At 44.7% G+C, this 22,236-nt stretch overlaps 1 protein-coding gene across 4 annotated transcripts in view; it reads right to left on the bottom strand.

Moving 5' to 3' along the window:
• Positions 1 to 7,826: 7,826 nt before the first annotated feature.
• Positions 7,827 to 22,236, bottom strand: part of USP32 (ubiquitin specific peptidase 32) — a 178,963-nt gene continuing 164,553 nt past the window's right edge. For all 4 annotated transcript variants that reach the window (XM_066363173.1, XM_066363174.1, XM_066363175.1 and 1 more), the window contains 5 exons: positions 17,094 to 17,285; positions 13,080 to 13,368; positions 11,784 to 12,208; positions 10,578 to 10,670; positions 7,827 to 10,100 (listed from right to left, as the gene is read on the bottom strand). In XM_066363173.1, the coding sequence (XP_066219270.1) occupies positions 9,927 to 10,100; positions 10,578 to 10,670; positions 11,784 to 12,208; positions 13,080 to 13,368; positions 17,094 to 17,285 (1,173 nt within the window). In that variant the 3' untranslated portion in view covers positions 7,827 to 9,926. The remainder of the gene's footprint in view (positions 10,101 to 10,577; positions 10,671 to 11,783; positions 12,209 to 13,079; positions 13,369 to 17,093; positions 17,286 to 22,236) is intronic.

Raw genomic sequence — 22,236 nt, 5'->3', positions numbered from 1 at the left:
ATGGAGCCTTGGCTGCGGGAGGGCAAGAGAGAGACAGAGAGGAAGGAGAGGGGGAGGGGTGGAGAAGCAGATGGGCGCTTCTCCTGTGTGCCCTGGCCAGGAATTGAACCCGGGACTCCTGCACGCCAGGCCGAAACGCTCTACCACTGAGCCAAACGGCCAGGGCCTAAAGTTTTGGATTGAGGCCTAGCATTTCCATTATCAGCAAAAAAGAGATAGGAGAAAACCAAAGTTGGGTTCATAAAGCCTGGACTGCCTCCTTGGGTCTCAGCTCAGCCAGCAACGAATGGAAGACGGCCGAGGAGTCAGCCTGCTATGTGATGGGCCTGTGATGTCGGCCGGATGGACATGTGGTATTTTGTTTAGAGCCTGGGTTTACTGGCGCAAACACCTGGGTATAAACAGTCAGACTCAATTGTTATCCCTCCCTTCCCAGGAAAGGCGAGGAAGGAAAAGTCCTCAGCTTAAGGGAGGAGGCATTGTCCTCTGTGGGTTAAACAACGGCAGGTAGCCCGGTCTGGCAGGGCGCCAGTGGGGAGCAAGGGAGCCTCATGGCGGCTGTGACTGGTGGCTGCCTTCCCAAGAACAGCTCATTAAGTCCTTGTCTTTCCTATCCTGCCTCTGAAACAATCACATCCGTGTTAAATCTCTGATAAGATACAATCAGACACTTCAAAGTCCAGTTTGGAGGCCTTGACCTGACTCAGAGTCCTTCCTCGCACCCTCCCTAGTCCCACCTCCCCATCTGCACTTCCTCTCCTCCCTCTATCCAGCCCCTACGGTCCCTGGGCCACCAGAACTGAAGAGAACAAACCTAGGATGTCAGTCTTTGTAGAGTCACTGCTTGGCCATTTGCTCCCAAAATGGAAGATTTTCATCTTGCAGGGGAGAGCAAGCAGGACACACCCTGCCTCTCCTTAGCATAAGGGTTATCAGTTGTAAACCCGTTCCATGTTTGCTTTCTCATTTAGTGCTTATAAGGTAGTCAGTCAGGGTCATCATGACTCTCATTCCCTATCAAAGATCGGTCACTGACTCACAGTGATATATTGTCTGGACTGGAGTTGCTAAATTGTAGATTACAGACTTCAGTTCTGGGCATATAGAAGCAACCTGATTAACCTCGGTTTAAATCCAACTTGTATCTGTGTGATACTTTGGGCAAGAACCATCTTACTGAGTCTCAGTTTTCTCATCTGTAGAAAGGGATGTTATGCACTCTCATAGAGCTGGGTTGAGCAGTACATAACCAGTGAAAAATGCATAGTATGGGATCTGGCAAATAGATGTCTATTCAATGCCTAAGTGCTCTCTCCAACTTTTGTTTTAGGTGAGAGGAGGGGAGACAGTGAGACAGACTCCTGCATGTGTCCCTGACTGGGAGCCACCTGGCAACCCCCATCTGGGGCTGATGCTCAAATCAACTGTGCTATTTTTAGTGCCTGAGGCTTTCATCATGCTCTGACAGAGCTATCCTCAGTGCCTGGGGCCACACTGGAACCAACTGAGCCACTGGCTGCGGTAGGGGAAGAGGGAGAGAAGGGGAGAGGAGAAGCAGATGGTCGCTTCTCCTGTGTGCCCTGACCAGCAATCAAGCCTGGGACATCCATATGTCGGGCCAATGTTCTATCCACTGAGTCACTGGCCAGGACACCTCTCCAACTTTTCTTTTAGTTCCAAGTGCAGGACTAAGCTTTACTTCACGTAGTAGGTACTGTAGATGAAGAAGGGGAGCTGTAATAAATATGACTGGAAGTAACCTCACAGGGTGATCTGATCATAAATTCCTAACTGGGCAAGTCATGGTGAATAGTCACACACCAGGCCTACAACCTTTTTAGCAGGTTTATCTTTTCCTTAAGCAATCCTGTCCATGGTTTTTGTGCATCTAGGTTAATATATCTTTGAAGTACCTTTTTTTAATTTTTATATTTATTCATTTTAGAGAGGAGAGGGAGAGAGAGAGAGAGAGAGAGAGAGAGAAGGGGGGAGGAGCTGGAAGCATCAACTCCCATATGTGCCTTGACCAGGCAAGCCCAGGGTTTCGAACCGGTGACCTCAGCATTTCCAGGTCGACGCTTTATCCACTGCGCCACCACAGGTCAGGCTGAAGTACCTCTTCTTAAAACCCTTAGACGTGTAACCATGCTCAAGAGAGCACATAAACCTTAATATTACTTATCCTGTAATCCAATCCCTACTTTGCTTTCTTCCACCTTCCTATAATCTTCCTTACATTCCCTCCTTAAGTCCAAATGCATAAAAGAAACTGCAAACACTCATTCTCTGAACATACCCTCTGTTTGGCTCAAATAAACTCATAAAAATTTTCTACCGTTTGAACATTCTTACTTGACAGGACTCAACAAATGTTTGATGTGTGAGTGATAAACTCTGCCTAACAGCTTTCCATCTCTCCCAAAGTGAGAGGATGTTTATTTTACAGCTCCACGCTGCAGGGAGCTCTGCAAACAAGGCGTGGCAGCAGCAACCTTCTCCAGCTGGCACAATGAAAGACCACGAGCCCGGGGCCTAGCTCCCTATAGGTACCCAGCCACAGGCGCTCAGGGACTCCCTGTGGTCTCTGCAGGAAGGTCGACTGGCCTTCACCCTAGATGGCTGGGATTTCCTCTGCACAAAGATGTACTGAGAGTAGGAAAATGGGTTCAGAAAGGTTCATTCTGCTGCCACCATGATTTCCGCCACACCAGATGATAGGCTGTCCTGTTGCTGGAACAGCTAGCTGTCTGGGAGCTCTTCAGGCGCTGCAGTAGCACTGCAGGGCCAACTTTCCGGATGCTTAGAGGTCAAAGGTACTACAGTAGACGTTTAATCCAGAACCCTCACAGGCTGATCAAGCAGCACCCCACCCTCCACTCTTAACTTCAACTCCAACCCCAACCTAGCTTTAGGTATAGGTCCTTCAGATAAAGTGTTGGAAAAAAGGATCCAGTCCCGCCTGGCCTGTGGTGACGCATTGGATAAAGCATCGACCTGGAATGCTGAGGTTGCCGGCATTAAACTCCGGGCGTGCCAGGTCAAGGCAACTGCTTCTTGCTCCTCCCTACCTACCCCCACCCCCTTTCTTTCTTTCTTTCTCATCTCTCTCTAAAATCAATAAACAAAATCTTAAAAAAAAAAAAAAAAGAATCCAGTTCCAATGTTGTTAGAAAATAAAAGCTGACCTAATGTAAACCCTGCATTAGGTCATAAAGGGAACTGAGGCGCAGAGGAGACAACTGACCCACTCAAGGTCGTACAATTGTGCAAGAAGTAGAGCAAACATTGCAAACTAGATTTCTAGTCTACTGCTTTCTGTGGTGTCATGGCTGCCCTGAAATTGTGGCTATAACAGCTTCTGATGACCACAGGCATCTCCTGATCCTTTCTGGGAGACTCCCTGCTCCTCCCCAAAAGTCCCCTTCCTCTGGATCTATAGTCCTAGTGAGCACTAAGATGTAGCCATTAACAGCAGAGGGTCCTGCTGTGAACTGAAGCAGTGCAGCACCCCTGTGCCTCGGAGAGCCCCCACCCCGTTCTCTAGTCTAGGCCACACTCACCTGGCACACTTTCTCCTTTTCCAAAGCCCTTCTAGTTTTTCTCCCACCTCCTGCCTGATTCCTTTTTTTTTTTCTTTTTCCTCCACTTACTTGATCTTCCTGGAGCACTTTAAGCCTGGTATTCATCTGTGTTCCTCTTGGGCTTGTGATAAGACCCAAAGTTCATTACCAAGAGAAATTTTAGCAAATGTGGATTGTGTGCATGAAAAAAAGTTTACAACAAACAAAAATTTGTTTATAATAAAATGGTCTTAGATTAGCGTGTAGTTATAGAAACTATATGAAAACATTTCACCATCATACCAAGATACTTGGCAATGTAAAACACTTCCATTATAACTGGTCTGACATCCAAAAGCCTTCACAACAGGGTTTCGGCCTGCTTTTCTCTTCTATGCTCCTTGTACACCTTCAACTCAGCTCAAACAGGCCTACAGTCCCTGCATCACACCACCTCTGCTCCCATGTCTGTTTAAACTGCCACTCTTCTGCATGCTTCTGACAACAAAACTCTGATCTTGCTTCATGGTGCAGCTCACTTCCCTTCCCGTCTGGTTTTCCCTAAGTACTTAGTCAACAGCCTACTGTCTCATATCCTCAATCAGCACTTCATTAGAGACAACTGTATCGGGGGAGCTCTGGTTACCATGACTCCTCCTTACATGTGTGCATATGGTTTTCATCTATCCCTAATTGGACTGGAAGAAAGAACTCATTCCCTGGAGCAGTGGCTTCCATAAATGCAAGCTGGTTACCAAAGCTCTCCTGTGAGGAACTTATTAAAATGCAGATTTTTGGACTTCATGAAAAGATGAGCTCATAGATCTGGGTGTAGATGGGCACAGAACACAGGTGTAATATGATGATGGGTGGGACCCTGGCATCGGCACATTTAACAAGCACATTTTATGATACTGATGAATTGTCAGGTTAGGAACTGCTACTGCCAGAGAATCTAGCACAAAGTTTTTACTTGTAACGTGCTCACATGTTAACTATACCTTCTGGGTGTCATGGCTGCCCTAAAATTGGGACTATAACAGCTTCTGAGGACCACAGGCATCTCCTGATCCTTCTGGGTGATAATGAACTTGATCATAACAATATTGTTACAGTATACCTGTGCTGTTTCCCTAGTTGATGAGGGAGAATACTGTTGAGTACTGAAGAGGTGTATTATTGAGTACAAATAGGTCTGTGGTTTCTGTGGCTATGTACACCTATTACCTATTCCTTATATCCTTTTGAAGTGGCATTTGAAATGGCATGAGAAATCTCAGTCTAAGGAAGTTATTTTAGCTAACAACTGTTGTAACAGCAGAACTATAATCTGACCTCTGAAGTAATGGGCTCAAAGTCCATGTCCCTTTTACTTACCAGAGGGCATAAACTGGTGGCTTGTATCTGGCTTGCAGATAGTTTTATTTGGACAGTGCAATGTTTAACCTTTAAAAAAAACTAATTGCCACCTGACCTGAAGTGGTGCAGTGAATAGAGCATCAACCTGGAATGCTGAGGTCTCTGGTTCAAAACCCTGGGCTTGGCTGGTCAAGGCACATACAGGAAGCAACTACTATGAGTTGATGCTTCCTGCTTCTCCCTTCTCTCTCTTCCCTTTCTAAAAATCAAGAAATAAAATCTATAAGTAAATAAAATAAGCTAATTGCCAACATTTCTAAATTGGTATTTTGTATTAATATCTGGATTTCCAGTTCCTCTTAAGGGGACAAAAGATTCGGTAGCACTGGTGTCCACACTCCTGTATGGCAATGATTAGATGGAGCCTTTAGATGAATGTGGGCCCTAGAACTCACCTAGTCTCTTCTAGTCCCCATTCTCCTGCACGGCTAGATCTGCTTCTCTTATACTGTTCCCAACCTGGTCCCTACAAACCTCTGAGTTTGCAGCTCTTGCACTCTTATTTAATATCTTGCTTTCCATTGTTCAGGAAGTTGGCTAAATCTAAAGAGAGCCTTTTAATCATTGTCTTGTATGGGTCTCTGGTCATAAAAGTATGTGCATTTTTGACTTTGTGATTTTAATACTAAGGAACCTCCTGGTACATCATCAAGGAAAACTGGGATCTTTGTTTCTTAAGCTACATATTCTGGCTCTGGCCTAGGAAAATTCTATTTCATCTTTAAAATAGTGGGAGAAATGTGGCAATTCATTTACTTGCTCCAATTCAATGGGATCTGCCATTAAGGAAGCCACAGTGAACAATGCCACCAAGTGGTGGAGATTCCATGTAGAACTGCCATCCTTAGCCTGCAAGGTTGGGAGACTGAAGACCTCTCTCAATTTACAGGGCCAGTCAGAAACAAGAAACAAAATGCTTACCCATCTCCATAAGCTGGCCCCCCCATTTTCTTAGTGAGTAGGGGAGATTGAGATACAGACTCCCACATATGACCCAACAGGGATCCATTTGGCAACTCCCATCTGGGGCCATGTCCTTAACCAAGCTATTTTTAGTGCCTGGGGTGGAGGTTCCATGGAGCCATCCTTAGTGACCAAATCAATTGGGCCATGGCTGCAGAAGGGGGGGGGGAAGAGAGAAAGAGAGAGAAGTAGGGGGAAGAAGCAGATGGTCACATCTCCTCTGTGCCCTGACCAGAAATTGAACCAGGGACACTGGGTCAACACTCTACCACTGAACAGACCTGCCAGGGCCTAAGGTTGCTTTTCTTTTTTTTTTTTTTTCTTTTTTTTCTGAAGCTGGAAACGGGGAGAGACAGTCAGACAGACTCCCGCATGCGCCCGACCGGGATCCACCCGGCACGCCCACCAGGGGCGAAGCTCTGCCCACCAGGGGGCGATGCTCTGCCCATCCTGGGCGTCGCCATGTTGCGACCAGAGCCACTCTAGCGCCTGAGGCAGAGGCCACAGAGCCATCCCCAGCGCCCGGGCCATCTTTGCTCCAATGGAGCCTTGGCTGCGGGAGGGGAAGAGAGAGACAGAGAGGAAAGTGTGGCGGAGGGGTGGAGAAGCAAATGGGCGCTTCTCCTGTGTGCCCTGGCCGGGAATCGAACCCGGGTCCTCCGCACGCTAGGCCGACGCTCTACCGCTGAGCCAACCGGCCAGGGCCTCTTTTTTTCTTTTGACAGAGACAGAGAGTCAGAGAGAGGGACAGATAGGGACAGACAGACAGGAAGGGAGATGGGAAGCATCAATTCTTCATTGTGGCAATTTAGTTGTTCATTGATTGCTTTCTAATATGTGCTTTGATTGGGGTGTTACAGCAGAGTGAGTGAACCCTTGCTCAAGCCAGAGACCTTTGGGTTTGAGCCAGTGACCATGGGGTCATGTCTATGCGATCCCCCATTAAAGCTGGTCAGCCCCCACTCAAGCCAGTGACCTCAGGGTTTTGAACCTGGGTCCTCCCTGTCCCAGTCTGACGCTCTATCCACTGCGCCACCGCCTGGTCAGGCAAGGTTGCCTTTTAAAAAGCCAGAAACACAGGCTGTACTTTAGAAGATGTACTTCCTGATGACTTTTTGGATCCTTTTTCTGTTTGTTTCCTTAAATAAGCTACAATTGCTGCTGATTCAATGTGTTTCAGTCTACACATTTTTAATGTGTATTCCTGTCTTTGGAGAACGTCAGCAGAGAACTATTAAATTCTTTAAGCATCAGTATAACAAGGGAATTAAAAAAAACCCCACCTCTTTGCAAAAGAGGATTGAATCTCATTGGAATAGAATTTCACATGCATTGAGCACTTCCCATGAAACTGCCATGCATTTATATATTTCAGTTAAGATAAGCCTGACAGGTAGGCATTCTAATTTTAAAGGTAAGCAAACAGAGGCTGAGGGTGAAGGACTCAGAGCTCTCAATGTCTGACCCTCCTCAATGTTGCTGCCTGCTTCTTTGGAGACCTCCCAGAGAGACAACCAGGGACATCCTAGTTTCTCAGCACTCCCTAGAAATGAGAGGTCTTAACTCTTTTTCACCTTATCTCCTAATCTGCATGAAACTACTGTAAGACCTCCTCATTAATTCTCAGTTTGCCACCTGCTCTCTGCCCTTTCCCCTGTCCCCTTCAATGCCTTTCAAATATTAACTTCCTAACAGGGATGTGAGCCATGTTTAAGCCAATTTACCTGGTCAGTGCAGGTATCCTGTTCTATCTCCAACAGTTTCGAACAATACTTTGACTAGGTATTATTCAATTTATGGAATTAAAACAGGATCACAGAGGGAAAGGCTAAATAATTTGACCTTTTCAGTGTTTACTTGTATAGAGGAATAACAGCACATAGATGCATCCACAGTGTTTAATTTGTTTGGATAATAGTTACAGATAAACAGGTACACTCCATATATAATTACCAATACTTTTTTATACAGTTCATATTTCAGTACATCAACACTATTTTATTTACACTCTATTTATGTACATTAACATCTTTCTAAAGTCAGTGCATTGTCAACAAGTTTATACAATAATTTACAAGGTGAACGTAGTAAATAGTTAACTTAATAAATTTTCTGCTAGTCATGAAAAAAAATTAATTACAACCAATATAACAAACATAGATCAAATAATATTAGTAGATTGTGCTACCTGTTTAAATAAGACATCTGTAAAGAAATGACTTGAAATCTTCCATTTTTTCATGGGACTTGTCCAGGTAGGAATGGACAGATTTTATATATTGAAAATCATGAAACTGTAAAGTGTGCATTTGTCTGACTTCATCACATTATACTATTTAGGCCATTCCTTCCTACTTGCAATTATAGTGTTCTGAATAGGGTTTCAACCTAGGAAGCCATTTAAGACAACCTTTTCAAGTGCTATAAGAAGAACTGGATAGTAACTGGCCTCAGATATCAGAACACAAATGCTTAATTACATTGGTACCTATTGTCTATAAGGAAGGAAAGGTAATAGGATCTGACAATTAATGAGAACCAACTTCCAGAGTCCAGATGAATACAAAAACACTGAACAAAAAGTAATATATTTACTTTGAATATATATTTTAAAACAACATAAGAAAAAAAAATCCTGCCTGAAATAAATAACATTTATATTTTTGTTCCAGTCTTGAATTATCAGAAGAAAAATAAAGTGAGTAAAGAAACATAACTTTTGATGACCACTACTGTGAAATTAAAAAGACAAACACCAAAATAAAAAATAAGTGGACATGCAAACAAAACTAAACTAAACCAAACTAAACAAAACAAAAGAGAAGCTTACTTCTAAAACCACCCATTTCATTAAAAATACACACTATCAATGTTTTGGATGTGTTTTGTTTTTAAACTTCATATGACGGGGGAAAATACCCCATTCAGGTTAATTTATAGCCCTTATAGCCATCAAATATGAACAAGTTTGAAAAAGTTCATTTGTATGTAGTCTCTTTCTTTAAAGTGCAAAACAAAGTAAAATAACCACTCACTGTGAAACACCATTTAGCTTTGATGCCATTTTCCCTCTCAGAAGCTCTTTGTGCAACATGTGCTAGAAAGGATGGTGCAAACATTGGCAACTACCCTATTACACTCAGCAGTGGAGGTGGAAAACATTCTTTCTGAGGGAGAAACATTTTCGAGGACACTTACTGTATCCTCCAAAGTAAGATGCCTTTATCTGGAGGACCATTTTAGCTGGACTTCCCAGGATGCTTTTTTTCTTTATAGGGTCTCCCAACCAAGGTCCAGGGTAGAAGGCACACAGCTCTGAAGAGATTCTCCCTTTCAGACTGACCGACTACTACACATGGCTCTGCCACCACAGCGGGTTGTGTCTCAAACAAGAACAGAAGACAAGAACAAAAACCAAGAAAGACATAAAGAGTGGGGAAATGAGTTAACAAATAACTGGAAACATCTGTGTCCATGCCATAAGAACCCTTTGCACACCTTCAGGAGCTTGCTTTCCCCATCTTGTCAATATAATGGAATAAAACTTCAGGAAAAAGGAGGTAGCATATCATGTCGTCCCCAGACAACACTATAATTTTTTGTTTTGACTCCAAGGAACTTCTTAGTATTTTGTTATGATTATTGGTAAACACTATACTCACTACATGTTTGTTCATAACTGGACAAGCACAATTTAGTTCTTATTTGGTCCCAGGTGGCTGGTGCCAAATCTTTTTGTTTACAGGCTAATGGTGGACTCTGCCTGAAAGTTCTCTCCCAGAGAACTTGTGTGAGACACTTTCAAACAAAATTATCACTCCTCTTATGTTAACTGCCATTTTAATTAGGATTTACTTTGTGCTTCATGTTTGCGGGATAAAATAACTATGTTTAGCTTGCCTTTCAGAGATGCTTTTGCCAAATGTTAGCTACAGGGAGTCATCTCCCTCACCACCAGCCTGTCTTGCAGCCAGAGTGATAGCTTTACTGTAACACACAGTACTTTTTGTAATCAGACTCAAAGTCTTCGTCCATGCTGCTTGTGTCTGCCATCTTTTTGCCATCAATCTTTGGCAGAAATTGTGTATAGTCTATCCCCTGCTGCTCATAGAAAAGAATATAGGCAGAGTCGGTATCAATCTCATCAGGGTGAAGTTCCTGAAGGGACAAGAAAAGCCATTAATAAAAAAGCCATCACTCTGCTGGCTCTTAATCCTTACCAGGAAGGGGAAGACCAACCCTCTTTAATTACTAAAACTATTTGCTTCCAATTAGCTTAATACTTTGGCTGTCTCACACCTACCCCTAAAATAAGCCCCATTATTTTCAGTTTTTGTTTTAGGGAAAATATTCTGACTACAGATAAGTTAAAAAAAATGACCAAAGACCCACATCAAATTCCAATAGCTCAAAAAACAAGAACTGTCTCACTAACCAGTCTTTTCCTCCCTTTACTACACGTTTTCAGTTTCTCCTCTGCCCATCATTTCTGTTCCTTTACACTAGAGGCATCTATATACTGCTTCTAACAGACATATCTATTCCCCTTTAGGAGAAAGTCCATTATTTCAACAAATACGCCCCCAGAATTGTTGACATTTCCATTTCTTTAATTCAAATATTGGGGATATTTACCTTACAGCTGCTGTCATTGTAACAATACCACTTGCTGTTTGGGTTTTTGGCATAAGTGACGTAATGGCCCCCGCCCAGAATTCCTGAATGGCACTGTAAGAGAAGAAAGTGGAGGTATATTAGGAGGTAACAGAACTCTAGCCAGGGGATAGCACTAGTATCTGAAAGAAAACACTAATCACTTAGTTAAGAAGGAAAGTTTTAGAATCATCTACCTTTTCCCAAAAACAAAACAAAAAGCAAAATTTAAAATTCAAAAGCTCCAAATCTAAATATTTTATCATTGTAGTTATTATTTATTTAAAAAAAGATTTTATTTATTGGAGAGAGAGGGAGGGAGAGGAAGAGAGAGAGATTGTAGTTGCTTCACATTAGTTTTTTTTCCCTCTTTTTTTTTTTTTTTTTTTTTTTCATTTTTCTGAAGCTGGAAACAGGGAGAGACAGTCAGACAGACTCCCGCATGCACCCGACCGGGATCCACCCGGCACGCCCACCAGGGGCGATGCTCTGCCCACCAGGGGGCGATGCTCTGCCCATCCTGGGCGTCGCCATATTGCGACCAGAGCCACTCTAGCGCCTGAGGCAGAGGCCACAGAGCCATCCCCAGCGCCCGGGCCATCTTTGCTCCAATGGAGCCTCGGCTGCGGGAGGGGAAGAGAGAGACAGAGAGGAAAGCGCGGCAGAGGGGTGGAGAAGCAAATGGGCGCTTCTCCTGTGTGCCCTGGCCGGAATCGAACCCGGGTCCTCCGCACGCTAGGCCGACGCTCTACCGCTGAGCCAACCAGCCAGGGCCCACATTAGTTTTTCATTGATTGTTTTTTGTTTGTGCCTCCACTGGGCAAGCCCAGGCTTTCAAACCAGTGACTATAACATTCCAAGTTGATGGTCTATATACTGTGCCACCATAGGTCAGGCTGTAATTGTTTTTTAGAAAGCAAACATTCCTTAGGAACACATAATTGTGAACAACCTGAACCTGTGACTCAGTTATAATGATTACATGACTACCTTCTATATAACTGTGAGCATCTTCGGTTTTATCCAAAAGGTCAAGATACGTACTGCTAACTTTGTCTACCACCAAGCTCAATGCCTAGTAAATAAAGAAGCCCTGAAAAAAAAAATGATGGGTGAATAGAGATGACCAACCAAACAAACCACTGAAAAATGCTGATCATTCTGAAAACCACACAACAAACCACTCACCGAAATTGCATATAGATTATAAATAGGCTTAACATAAATCTCTTCTCTTTGGTCATCGGTGCTATCTTCTTCACTGTGGTTTTCAAGCTGACCATTGCTGTAGCCATTGCCACATGTCTCGTGTTCATAAAGAAATCCATTGGCCAAAGCTACTTCATGGTCCTGAGGGGTGACCAGCTCAGGCTGGCTGCCACCCAGCAAGTGCCCTCGGCTCAAGGCATCAGCCAGCTCACAAACCTGCCCAGCCCCATTTTCTTTACTGGCATCCAAGTTCTCCTTACTACTCGACAGTTTATTTTTGCTGCCAATCTGGGGTAGCCGGAGCCTCCCTTTGTTCCTCCCTAAAGTCCGTGGGCTGCTGTTAGGGCTGCTGTTTTTACTGGAGGGACAGCTGGTTCCAGTTTTTCTTGATGAAGAAGGTGAACCTGTCAAAGGGAGAAGGAAAGGTTCATAAAATCCAAATGCCACAAGTTAAACCAGCCACCAAGTGTTAATTAACTCTTAGGCTCCCTTCACAAGTGTATACATGAAGGTAAAGACTGAGTAGTCCTGGCTGGCTACTTTTTATTTTCTATTATGTAGCCAATAATTTACATTCTTGTCTTCCTCAATGCCAAGCCCTGAAAATGTAGCAATGACCTAAAATGTAAATTATTATGTAGAAACTTAGAAAATAGTAGAAAGGTGATTTAGGTCAAATCATTTAGGTTGATGACTTCTAGAACTTTTGTTGTATGTGTTATATCAATATTTACTATATAAGAAATTAAATCTGAGGAATCTAAAACTACAGGCACATATCTCATTGACCATATCATCACATCATGCTGGCTCCGACTTCACTGTACAAGTGTAGAGAATGACAGTTAAAAGGTCAATACTGTCTTAGTATTTTTGTGAAAATAGTTCTGATCCTCTAGGTCTCTAGAAAGGGTCTCCTGGACTCTATAGGAGTTCCCAGACCACACACTAAGAAGCTGCACCGTAAGAGAACAAAATGACAACTACCACTCATGTTCACCGTATGTCAGGCATTACGTGGCATGCTTCACTCCTGACATATGAAATACTTCTCCTCTGTGAACTCAGTATTATCTCCATTTTACAAATAAAAAACAGATCTAGGGAGGCTGTATCTGTTGCTAAAAGTCACACAGTTCAAATCTAGATAGGTCTGATTCTAGGTAAGTTTGTTTCATCTCATTGAGCTGTTGTTCTAGAGTGGAAGAGAGGGAGACATGAGGTCTACAGGGCTCCGAGGAAAGCTCCCTCGGGGTGACAACTGGGCTTCTTCACCTTTAGGGCTACTGACGATGTTTGTGCTGAGTGAGGACGGGCTCTTGCTCAGGAGCATGTCTTCGTCCCCAGCTGAGTTCTGGGCTTCCACTTTCTTCACCTCTCCTGCCAGAACCCTGGTCTCAGAGAGGTCATCCCCCAGGGGTGTGAGTGGTTTCTGCTGGCAAAGAGCCGGGTCTCTTGGTACCAAAAAAGCACTAGGGTCAAAGCTTTCACGAGGAAACTTAACAATTTTCTGTGATTTTATCCATCGGCCATTTACAAATTGAAATCGTTTAAGGTGAATAATCTGGAGAAGAAAAGGTAGAACACACTTGGGTTAAAAGGATCTGAAGATACAAAATTTTTTTTTTCTTTTTTCTTTTTTCTTAAGCTGGAAACGGGGAGAGACAGTTAGACTCCCGCATGCGCCCGACCGGGATCCACCCGACACGGGGGAGATGCTCTGCCCACCAGGGGGCGATGCGATGCCCCTCTGGGGCATCGCTCTGTTGAGACCAGAGCCACTCTAGCGCCTGGGGCAGAGGCCAAGGAGCCATCCCCAGCGCCCGGGCCATCTTTGCTCCAATGGAGCCTCGGCTGCGGGAGGGGAAGAGAGAGACAGAGAGGAAGGAGGGGGGGGGGTGGAGAAGCAAATGGGCGCTTCTCCTATGTGCCCTGGCTGGGAATCGAACCCGGGACTTCTGCACGCCAGGCCAACGCTCTACCACTGAGCCAACTGGCCAGGGCCGAAGATACAAAATTTACACACACACCCCAAACCCAATTTGCCCTGGCCAGATAGCTCAGTTGGTTAGAGCAAAAGCTCACCAGCTTGGTCTGACCTGTGGTGGCGCAGTGGATAATGCATCGACCTGGAAATGCTGAGGTTGCCGGTTCGAAACCCTGGGCTTGCCTGGTCAAGGCACATATGGGAGTTGATGCTTCCAGCTCCTCCCCCCCTTCTCTCTCTCTGTCTCTCTCTCTCTCTCCCCCTCTCTCTCCTCTCTAAAAATGAATAAAGAAAAAAAAGATTAAAAAAAAACAAAAAACAAACCTCACCAGCTTGGACCCAAGGTTGCTGACTCAAGCAAGGGGTTACTCAGTCTGCTGAAGGCCCACGGTCAAGGCACATATGACAAAGCAATCAATGAACAACTAAGGTGTCGAAATGCGCAAGGAAAAACTAATGATTGATGCTTCTCATCTCTCCGTTCCTGTCTGTTTGTCCCTATCTATCCCTCTCTCTGACTCTCTCTGTCTCTGTAAAAAAAAAAAAGAAAGAAAAGAAAACGAAACCCTGGCCAGATGGCTCGACCCAAAGAGCAGAGGTTGCTGGTTTGATCCATGGTCAGGGCATGTACAGGAGGGAACTAATATTCCTGTCTCTCCTGTTCACTCCCTTCCTCTCTTCCTAAAATCAATAAAAATAAAAATAAAAAAACACAAAAATCCTCAAAAACCCCAAGTCTAACACATGTGAATGTCCAAGAACATACAACAGGTTTTTAGAAAGAATATATCTTATTATGAAACACAGTTATCAGCAGTGCCACCGCCCTTTAGCTATATGGCTAAAGGTAATCTCCCTAATTTCATAGCCTCTGAATATCCAAAACTCTCTAAGTTTCAACATCCTTGGAACCTATACTTGCATGTAATCCTCTGCTTTCTGGGTTTGTGACCCACACTGACTTCTACCTCTCTCTAGTATCATAAAAATTCATTAATAAATACTCTCATAGAAGACTCTCCTGAATGTTTTGAAGAAAAATGGAGGTTTTTTTTTTGAGAGGCAGGATGATTTCTAGATGAAACTTACCCAATCTCTGATAAGAGGGCTTTCCTTTCTTACCATATCCTGATGGCTACCAGGGAATGCTGAAGAGCATAAGAATCTCCCTACTTTTTGGCTTGTTTTCTTTCTTTCTTTTTTTTTTTTTAAATTTTTTTTTAAATTAATTTTAGAGAGGAGAAAGACAGAATGGGAGAGAGGAGAGAGAGACAGAGAGAGAAGGTGGGGAGGAGCTGGAAGCATCAACTCCCATATGTGCCTTGACCAGGCAAGCCCAGGGTTTCGAACCGGCGACCTCAGCATTTCCAGGTCGACGCTTTATCCACTGCGCCACCACAGGTCAGGCTTTCTTTCTTTTTTTAATTCAGTGAGAGAAGGGGAGGCAGAGACAGACTCTCGCATGTGCCCCGACCGTGATCCACTCAGCAAGCCCACCCACTATGGGGCAATGCTCTGCCCATCTGAGGTGTTGCTCAGCAACCGAGTTCTTCTTAGTGCCTGAGGCGAAGGCCATGGAACCATCCTCAGAACTTGGGGCCAACTCACTCCAACTGAGCCATGGCTGCAGGGGTGGGGGTGGTGGAGAGAGAAAGAGAGAGAGAGAGAGAGAGAAAGAGAGAGAGAAGCGAGAGAAGGGGTGGAGAAGCAGATGAGTGCTTCTCCTGTGTGCCCTGGCCGGGAATTGAACCTGGGACATTCACACACCAGGCCAATGCTCTACCACAGAGCCATCTGGCCAGGGTTTCGTTTTCTTTTCTTTCTTTCTTTTTTTTTTTTACAGAGACAGAGTCAGAGAGAGGGATAGATAGGGACAAACAGATAGGAACGGAGAGATGAGAAGCATCAATCATTAGTTTTTCCTTGCGCATTTTGACACCTTAGTTGTCCATTGATTGCTTTGTCATATGTGCCTTGACCGTGGGCCTTCAGCAGACTGAGTAACCCCTTGCTTGAGTCAGCAACCTTGGGTCCAAGCTGGTGAGCTTTTGCTCAAACCAGATGAGCCCGTTATGATATTTCCACCCTTAAGGAAAAAGCTTTCTTAAGTGAACAGGAAGATTTGCCACTTCAAACTCTCCTGACAAATAATAAACCTCCCTAATCCACGAAAGGAGAAGGCAGAAGTAAACCAAATTCAAAAGAACACATAAGCCCCACTGCACCTGTGTGCTCCTGTACACACTGAGCTCAGCAGTGTGCGGGGCCCATGTGAGTAAGCAAAGCGGAGCTGAGGCTCCAGGCTCAGTTGCTTTTCTATAGTCCACTGAGGATGAGCCTAAAGCTTCCTCTCTGCTTAGAGCCAGAGTGCTTTCATTTTCTTCCAAAGTTCCAATTTACCAGGTTGTACTACTTGTGACCTCTTCTTAAAAAAAAATTTCCATTGATTTGAGAGAGAGAGAAAGAGAGAGAGAAAGAAAGAAGCATCAACTTGCTGTTCCACCTAGTTGCTCCATCCAGTTGGGCACTCATTGACTACTTCTTCTTCTTCTTTTTTTTTTTTTTTGTATTTTTCTGAAGCTAGAAACGGGGAGAGACAGTCAGAAAGACTCCCGCATGCGCCCGACCGGGATCCACCCGGCACGCCCACCAGGGGGCAATGCTCTGCCCCTCCGGGGCGTGCTCTGTTGTGACCAGAGCCACTCTAGCGCCTGGGGCAGAGGCCAAGGAGCCATCCCCAGCGCCCGGGCCATCTTTGCTCCAATGGAGCCTCGGCTGCAGGAAGGGAAGAGAGAGATAGAGAGGAAGGAGAGGGGGAGGGGTGGAGAAGCAGATGGGCGCTTCTCCTGTGTGCCCTGGCCGGGAATCAAACCCGGGACTTCTGCACGCCAGGCCGATGCTCTACCACTGAGCCAACCGGCCAGGGCCCATTGACTACTTCTTGTATGTGCCCGGACTGGAGATCAAACCTGCAACTTCCACACTCTGAGATGATGCTTTATCCACTGAATAACCTGGCCAGAGCCACTTGTGACCCTTCTTACATACTGTGATGATTGGCAGTTACTGGTCTGACTTTTCTTTCCTTTTAGGCTGTATGCTCTTTCCTATAGAGCAGGAACTAGCAACTATCTGTAGAAAAATTCATCTCTGTGTACAACATAAAAACCTGACACAGCCAACATGTTAATAAGCACTGCTGTGGGGAGGATTTTATTTTCAAAAATAACAAAAACTATCTGTTCATGGCTTCTTCCCTTTTTGCCAGACTCTCACTCTCTCAAAGTAGGACTGGAACATACCAGGATGGGGGGAAGCCTCCAGAGATCCAGCTTTTTGGTTGCCAAGCAGTGGGTCTTACACTTGGAGCAGTAGTACATCTCGTTTTCCCCTAGCTCCTCCTCGCTGGTGAAAGCACGGAGACAGCTGTCCAGGTTGATCGGCTCAGCTTGTGCTCGCCGACTCTGTTCCACACTCTCATGCTCATCTACAACCTGTAAGTAGAGGAAATAGGAAGGACAGAGAGAAAGGATAGGTGGAAGGAAGGAGGGGTTTAAAATGGTCATCTGCTATATGTATCATGCTCTAGGTGATTCACCCTCATTTTATTTTATATGAAGAAAAAGAAAATACAACCCATGCTAAAAGTCTTTGAGCAAATACAGTATGTGCACATTTACTCATAAACATTACATCAATAACATCCTGGATCAAATTTTTATTTATATGACCGTATCTCTTCTTCTTCTTCTTTTTTTTTTTTTTTTAGCAAGAGACAGGACAGAGACACAAAGAGGGACATATAGGGACAGAAAGACAGGAAGGGAGAGAGATGAAAAGCACCAATTCTTTGTTGTAGCACCTTAGTTGTTCATTGATTGCTTTCTCATATGTGCCTAGACTGGGGGGCTCCAGCCAAACCAGTCACCCCTTGTTCAAGCCAGAGACCATGAGGTCATGTCTATGATCCCACTTCAAGCCAGCAACTCTGTGCTCAAGCTGGTGAGCCTGCCCTAAAGTCAGATGAGCCCATGCTCAAGCTGGCAACCTCAAGGTTTTGAACTTGGGTCCTCTGTGTCCCAGGCCTATGCTCTATCCACTGCGCAACCACCTGGTCAGATGACCATACCTCTTCTTGAAAAACTTCTGAATGGTCCAAAATGACAAAAACAAACAAGGAACTGCCTATTTATTTTATAATTTTGAAAACCTATAACAGCTTACATGTGAGCTGGCCCTCAAGGCAGGTGTGACAGAACATTATTAGTATAAGGTCTACCGGAAAGTTCTGTCCATTTGTGGAATAAAACAAAATAAAAATTTTTCTTACCGTCAATAAACTTTATTAAATAATATAATTGCCATTATTATTAATGATTTCTTGCCAACGTGAGGGCAATTTGTATATCCTTTTTTTTTTTTTTTTTTGTATTTTTCTGAAGCTGGAAACGGGGAGGCAGTAAGACTCCCGCATGCGCCCGACCAGGATCCACCCGGCATGCCCACCAGGGGGCGATGCTCTGCCCATCTGGGGCGTCGCTCTGTCGCAACCAGAGCCACTCTAGCGCCTGGGGCAGAGGCCAAGGAGCCATCCCCTGTGCCCGGGCCATCTTTTGCTCCAATGGAGCCTCAGCTGTGGGAGGGGAAGAGAGAGACAGAGAGGAAGGAGAGGGGGAGGGGTGGAGAAGCAGATGGGCGCCTCTCCTGTGTGCCCTGGTCGGGAATTGAACCTGGGACTTTCACACGCCAGGCCGACGCTCTACCACTGAGCCAAACCAGCCAGGGCTGTATATCCTACTTTTGAAAAATGTTTTATCTTTTGATGTGAAAAATTGAACCAGTGCTTGTTTGATATCTTCTTCATTTTTTTTTTTTTGGTATTTTTCTGAAGCTGGAAATGGGGAGAGACAGTCAGACAGACTCCCGCATGCGCCCGACCGGGATCCACCTGGCACGCCCACCAGGGGGTGACGCTCTGCCCACCAGGGGGCGATGCTCTGCCCCTCCGGGGTGTCACTCTTTTGCGACCAGAGCTACTCCAGCGCCTGGGGCAGAGGCCAAGGAGCCATCCCCAGCGCCCGGGCCATCCTTGCTCCAATGGAGCCTCGCTGCGGGAGGGAAAGAGAGAGACAGAGAGGAAGGAGAGGGGGAGGGGTGGAGAAGCAGATGGGTGCTTCTCCTGTGTGCCCTGGCCAGGAATCGAACCCGGGACCTCTGCACACCAGGCTGACGCTCTACCACTGAGCCAATCGGCCAGGGCCTATCTTCTTCATTTTTGAATTTTTTGCCCTTCAAAAAATTTTGTAAGGACAAAAACAAGTGATAGTCGGAGGGTGCTAAGTCCGGGGAATATGGTGGATGCGACAGACATGCCTCTGTAGCATTTCTTCCTTGTTGAAATTCGTAAAAATTACAGTGGCATAAATAAACTTTATCAGTAGCCATGGGTACACTATCGCTTCACACATAAGACTAATGTGAATCAACTTTGTTTTAGTTAATTTGCTACGTCAGTATGTATACATTAAGTGATAAAAATAGAGAGGCACACATGCTCCAAATAAACATGTGCTTACATGTCGAAACTTGTGATAGAAACGGACAGAACTTTCCGGTAGACCTTATATATTGCAGGCTTTACAGAGGCTAGAAGAAATAATAGATATTACTGAAACACAGATGCCAAATCTGAATTCAAATGAAAGGTACAGAAAAGCTTATCATAAGACTCTAACACACCAGAGCGTTAAACCCCACAGGATACAACTAATTTGCATATCAACACGATAACACAGAATCATCAGAATACCATGTATAACATAATCTATCTCCTGTCTCATGGGGCCTATTTATCTGAGGTTGCAATGAAGAACGATAGGTTCAAAGGAGCCAGATTTTGTTGAGAAGCCCCCCAATACCTGCCAAACCTCTGTGGTCCTGTTAACCAACATGCTAGGCTCTGGAGCAAGAAGACAGTAAGAAAAGAGAGACAGCAAAGGGGGTAGGTGTGTAAGGATGCGTGTTGGAGGTGGTGTGGGATCAGGAGGAGAAAGAGAAGTAGGCGTATAGGATGCAACAGAAAAAGAATTTTCCCTCCCTGATACATGGCTGTCACTTGCTAAGCAATCAAGAACCATGGTAGGTGAGGCATAGTCTGAGGACTATGACTGCTACACAGGGATCTTTTCATCCGGGGTGGAGTCTGGAATACAAGTCCAACAATGAATGCCTCCTCTGGCACAGGCCACACACATGTTCCTCACTCTGGTTATTACTCCTCCCTGTCAAAGGTGAATTGGTTCTCTTTGCCTAAGTCAATTTCCTTCACCTTACCCTTCCTGAACAAGCAATGGGAATAGTGGGCTCCCTAAATTACAAACCAACACATCTCAGGACATGTAGTTTAGGTTAAGTTTCAGGGGTGACTTTTTCCCTACCTGAGAGAATGGTTGAGTCACAGGTTGCCAAATGCTTCTATATACTACCAACATTGGGGTTGATCATGCAATTATGGGTTTTAACTTTGTATCACCATCCATTTCAAAAGAACTCATTTAAAAAGAGGAACTGTGGAAAATCCTTTCTTTCAGAAAGGGAAATAAGGCTATTTTTTTAAAGCTGACATTTTTAAAAAAGAATACCCCTAAAACCAACTAAAAAAACCCCAAACCCATGCTGTATCATGGTTGTTGGAATCAGAGTAGGAAAAGAGGTATATTAAATACGGTGGTGTTTCTTTTCTCATAACCAGTTGAACATTAACTTTATTAGCTCTACCAAGGATACTTATGGCCAACCACGAATTATAGTAACTTAGTAAACAATGTTGATTTTTATTGACTATATTTTCTATGGACCACACAGGTTATAGAGCTAGATGGAAACAGGAAGCAAGACTGATTTTAAAAATATATATATTTGTAGAATAACAATAAGTTTTATTTATCAACAAAATTTCCCTAAATGACAAAAATTTTCTTTTCCTTTTGGGATCCATTGCCAGATTCTCTACTAATATTCAAACAGTCCAAATTACTTATTAACACCCTTTTCCTTTTTTTCTTAGTTGCCTGAAAGCTTTCCCTTAATAGAAAACATAAGGAATTGCCCTGGCCGGTTGGCTCAGTGGTAGAGCGTCAGCCTGGCGTGCGGAAGTTCCGGGTTCGATTCCCGGCCAGGGCACACAGGAGAAGCACCCATCTGCTTCTCCACCCCTCCCCCTCTCCTTCCTCTCTGCCTCTCTTTCCCTCCTGCAGCCAAGGCTCCACTGGAGCAAAGTTTGCCCGGGCGCTGGGGATGGCTCTGTGGCCTCTGCCTCAGGCGCTAGAGTGGCTTTGGTCGCAACAGAGCGAGCCCCGGATGGGCAGAGCATCGCCCCCTGGTGGGCATGCCAGGTGGATCCCGGTAGGGCGCATGCGGGAGAGTGTCTGACTGCCTCCCCGTTTCTAGCTTCAGAAAAATACAAAAATACAAAAACAAAAAAATATAAGGAATTAGTTATAACTTTCATACATTATAAGACTATTAGAAAAAGAGGGAGCTCTAAGAAGTTTCCTAATTCAATTTTCAATTTTCTTTCTTTCTTTCTTTATTTTCTTTTTACAGAGACAGAGAGAGTCAGAGAGAGGGATAGACAGGGACAGAGAGAAGTATCAATCATTAGTTTTTCATTGTATATTGCTACACCTTAGTTGTTCATTGATTGCTTTCTCATATGTGCCTTGACCACGGGCCTTCAGCAGACCGAGTAACCCATTGCTTGAGCCAGTGACCTTGGGTCCAAGCTGGTGAGCTTTGCTCAAACCAGATGAGCCCGCACTCAAGCTGGTGACCTTGGGGTCTCGAACCTGGGTCCTTCCTCATCCCAGTTCGATGCTCCATCCACTGCGTCATCACCTGGTCAGGCTCCTAGTTCAATTTTCTATTGAAGAATGTGAAGTTCAAACAAGGGGGGAAAAAATTAAGAGTAATCAATTTGTCTGTTATATCTGCTTAACCTATAAATAAAACATTCATATAGAAATTTTGGAAAGCAGAGAAAAATGTAAAAAAGGCAGAAAAACTTTTATACTTTCTTTTTTTTTCCCTATTTTTCTGAAGCTGGAAATGGGGAGGCAGTCAGACAAGACTCCCGCATGCACACGACTGGGATCCACCCGGCACTCCCACCAGGGGGCGATGCTCTGCCCATCTGGGGCGTCGCTCTGTTGCAACCAGAGCCATTCTAGCACCTGAAGCAGAGGCCATGAAGCCATCCTCAGTGCCCAGGCCAACTTTGCTCCAATGGAGCCTCGGCTGTGGGAGGGGAAGAGAGAGACAGAGAGGAAGGAGAGGGAGAGGGGTGGAGAAGCAGATGGGCGCTTCTCCTGTGTGCCCTGGCCGGGAATCGAACCCGGAACTCCTGCACGCCAGGCCGACGCTCTACCACTGAGCCAACCGGCCAGG

The sequence above is a fragment of the Saccopteryx leptura genome, chromosome 2 (assembly GCF_036850995.1).
Source record: "Saccopteryx leptura isolate mSacLep1 chromosome 2, mSacLep1_pri_phased_curated, whole genome shotgun sequence".
NCBI lineage: Eukaryota > Metazoa > Chordata > Mammalia > Chiroptera > Emballonuridae > Saccopteryx > Saccopteryx leptura.
This window is presented reverse-complemented; position numbering and strand designations above follow the sequence as displayed.